General features: G+C 43.0%; 1 protein-coding gene across 1 annotated transcript; it reads left to right on the top strand.

Moving 5' to 3' along the window:
• Positions 1-345: 345 nt before the first annotated feature.
• LOC140770187 (protein ROH1A-like) lies at positions 346-1,970 on the top strand. The gene has a single exon (XM_073111240.1). The coding sequence runs from the start codon at positions 481-483 to the stop codon at positions 1,624-1,626; it is 1,146 nt and encodes a 381-aa protein (XP_072967341.1). The 5' UTR covers positions 346-480; the 3' UTR covers positions 1,627-1,970.
• The last annotated feature ends 1,532 nt before the right edge of the window (positions 1,971-3,502 follow it).

The following is a 3,502-nucleotide window of genomic DNA, read 5'->3' as shown; positions in this document are numbered from 1 at the left end:
ACCAGGGCATTCTATGATAAAGAAAATGATTCGGATCTCCTTTACTTGCATCTTACATGCTAAGTAGTCTTATTTAACAACTATTAATTTTATTTATTCATCAATTTTAGTTAATTCCAGATTCTTGAACTGTGGTCTCGTTATTTTCTGAAGTCGCGGAGGAGCTGAACCAGATGAAATTCCCACATTGGAGGAGTCATGGTCACACTTTTCGTACCAGGATATTCATTGCGGAGTTAGAAATGTACACAAACACCGATTGAGGTACTGTACCGTAGACGTAATAGGAATTGCTTACCGAGGAAAACGGGGAAGGGGGGAACCAGTCAGAGTTACCACCCAAAGAAAGAGTCCATTAAATCCAACCCTTTTTTTTTTCCTCTCTCTATTATAAATCCCCAATTTAGACCAGTCTCTTCTTCTTTACCTCTTCTCCTTCTCGGGTATCATCAGATAGCAAAGAAAAGCAAATCCAATCCAATGGCAGGAATGGAACCCCAAGGCAGCTCCTTGGGCTTTCTGGGTATTACTCTACCAAGCTTCCGTCGCAACCAGGTCGCCTCCATGGAGCCCGGCCAAGAAGACGACCTCCAAGAACTCTACCAATTCCAGACCAACGTCACCGACCGCCTCCTCTCCCTCCTCCCTTCCACCTCCTCCGACGACAACTCCTCCTCTTCCTCCTCCTCCCCCTCGTCGTCCCCACTCCTCTCCTTCTCCTTCCTTTCCAAGCTCCTCGATGCCCTCGTCTCATGCCAAGAGGACTTCGGCAATCTCCTGCTCTTACTCCTCGACCGCAATCCTGCCATCCTCGTCAAGCCCCCTCTCGACCGCCTCGTCCCCGACCTCCTCGATCGCGCCGTGAAGGCCCTCGATGTCTTAAACGCCGTCTCGCTTTCCCTCCACGCCCTTCACCACTTCAGCCGCCAGGCCCACATCGCCGCCACCGCCGCCGGCCAAAGCCAACTCCCCCGCGCCCGCCGTGCTCTGTCCAAGCTCCTCGACGAGACCCTTCCCCGCTCCCGGAGTGATAGGGAGAGCGGGAGTGGCCGATCACTGTCGTGGAGCGTGTCCCGGAGTTGGTCGACTCCACGCGGCGTCGGCGAGCCATTCAGCGGTGGCATCGCCGGAGGGATAGGGATCGCTGTTCACACCTTGAGCACCCTGATTAATTTTACCATGTTTGTCCTCGCCGCGGCCGTCCCTTGCGTCGGTGGAGCGGCGGCGCCGGTAGCGCCGCTGCGGCAGCTCCAGTGGTCAGCCACAATGGTGGGCCTTCAGGAGCGCATTGTGGAGGAGTGGAGGAGGAACGAGAAGAAAGGTTCTGGCTCGCTGTATGTCGGATTGCTTGCAGAGTTGCAAGGGGTTGACATCCGCTCTAAATGTTTGATAGAATGTGTCAACGAGACCCAGGAGGGTGAGCGAAAGTCGAAGGTGGTGGCTACGGGAGCGGAGCTCGCGGAGGCATGCCGGCTTCTGGAGGAAGGCATGGGGCCTTTTGAGAAGAAGGTAAGAGCGGTATCCCTCCGCATGTTTAGTAGCCGGTCGGAGGTGGTGCGGTGCTTGGATCGTAGCACTCGCTCTGCTTCAGCTGCGTCAGCGCCTCCTACTCCCCCTGCTTTGTAAAGAGATTGGAGTTTTAGGATGTTGCCCTGTTGGTAGCTGATGACATTCTTTTGTTGTGTATAAATCAACTGCAATTATTTTTTTCTTTTCTTTTTCTTGGGTCTTTGGTTTGAATTGGATAGCATAAGATGCTGAGGTTTGCAGTGGAAGACCCGAAGATGGAGAATTTACAAATCTGGTAGATTCTTTAACTACTTAGACATGGGTTCTTTTGAATTCCTTTTTCTCTGGACGAGGACTAGTTTATGTTCGTTCCCGTATGGAATAGCAAATGTTGTTGATTAAAGTTGTTAATATTTGTTGACACATAATTCAATACTTAAGGTCTAATACCTCTTTTTTCATTCAATGACTGCAATTACATGACATTCTGTCTATTTATTCAAAAGTACCGATTAGTATAATTATACGTATTGTCGATCACGCTTCAATTTTCAAGACTAAATTAGTCTTCTTGTCGTTCTTTTTTTTCTTTTTCTTTTTCTTTTTATCTCTTACTGGTTTATAAATCAACATAAACTTTTTTTTTTCAATAAACCTACTTTTTATCTCTCTACAGGAACTATGATTTTTATGGGATAACGAATGAAATGTTCGATTAAGTTTTGGAACTAACTTAATTGTAAAATCCTAAAACACTCTGGTCTTTCTGTAATATTTATCGCAGTGGAAGTGAATGTAAAAGAGTAAAATAGAGAGGGGTGCCTATTTTGGGTAGCAAGAGGAAGGTTGCTTCCTGCAATCGGTTTAATGGCTGCATACCCGTCAAATTTGCAATATTTGGAGCAGCGAGAGATAGTGGTTTTTCCATGTTTGTAAAGAGATAAATACTAGTATTGTTATTTAAATTGAGTAGTTGGTGAAAAATGATGCCAAGACATTCAGAGCATTTCCACTGAAGGGGGAGAAAAAGAGCCAGTATCATTTTGGATATTAGTAGGAGGTTTGGTGGCACAAAGCAGATTAGAAGACTGAAGTTGGATTATAATCCTAACCACAGGTTAAATATATACTTTCCTTTAATGACTTTGATCAACTATGCTTGCTTATTTTATCTCTCAACAAACTTTTCACTTTCACTTCAAACTCTAGCAATTTCGGTCTTAAATTAAAGTGTTGGCTTGTTTTAAATATTCTTTTGACTCCCTGTATACAATTTAACGATAGCTTGACTTTTACCAGGATCGTAGTCCTGATAATGTGTATATCACTAAATTGATAGCCGTCGAGCTAGAGAGAGTGGAGAGAGAATAACTACCCACAGACCCTCTCATTACCCACCTTTATTTCAGCCAGCCGTTAAGCCTTATTGGCCAAAAACTTGAACTTGACCTTCGGTGACTAAATAATTTTAATATTTTTCTTTTATCTCTATTTAAGTTCACTCCCTGATATATAAAATTAAAATAATATAAAAATTCTTATATAAATTTAAGTTGATTCTAATTATACTCTTGACATAATTTAAATCTATCATTTCTAAGTCAAATAGTTGGCCCATTAATTTTATATTTAATTTATTTTTCTTCAAAACTAATATAGTTTTGGGATAATTCCCTTTTCACCCTTCTGAACTATCACCCATTTTCATAATAACCCCCTAAACTTTTTTTGATACACTATGACCCCATGAACTATCAGAAATATTCAACTCGACCCCTTTCGTTAGGGTTCCGTTACCCATCTTCGTCCATAAGTTGCTAGTCACGTAACAACTAAATAGCTAGAATATCTTTATATACATGTGACAACTTAAAATAAGCTTTTATAATAACTAAAATATCCTTAGATAGCCAATTAAAACCCTCTCTTCTTCTCTATTGTTAGTTGAGCCCGATTCCCATGATTTTCTTCCAAACTCTACTGCATCCCATCC

Source organism: Typha angustifolia, chromosome 11 (assembly GCF_048772165.1).
Source record: "Typha angustifolia cultivar Huaian chromosome 11, ASM4877216v1, whole genome shotgun sequence".
In the NCBI taxonomy this organism is placed as follows: Eukaryota; Viridiplantae; Streptophyta; class Magnoliopsida; order Poales; family Typhaceae; genus Typha; species Typha angustifolia.
Note: the sequence above shows the minus strand (reverse complement) of the source record. Positions and strands in the feature narration are given on the sequence as shown.

Excerpts from the sequence above, each read along its gene's own strand:
- LOC140770187 (XM_073111240.1), top strand. The coding sequence starts at position 481 with ATGGCAGGAATGGAACCCCAAGGCAGCTCCTTGGGCTTTCTGGGTATT.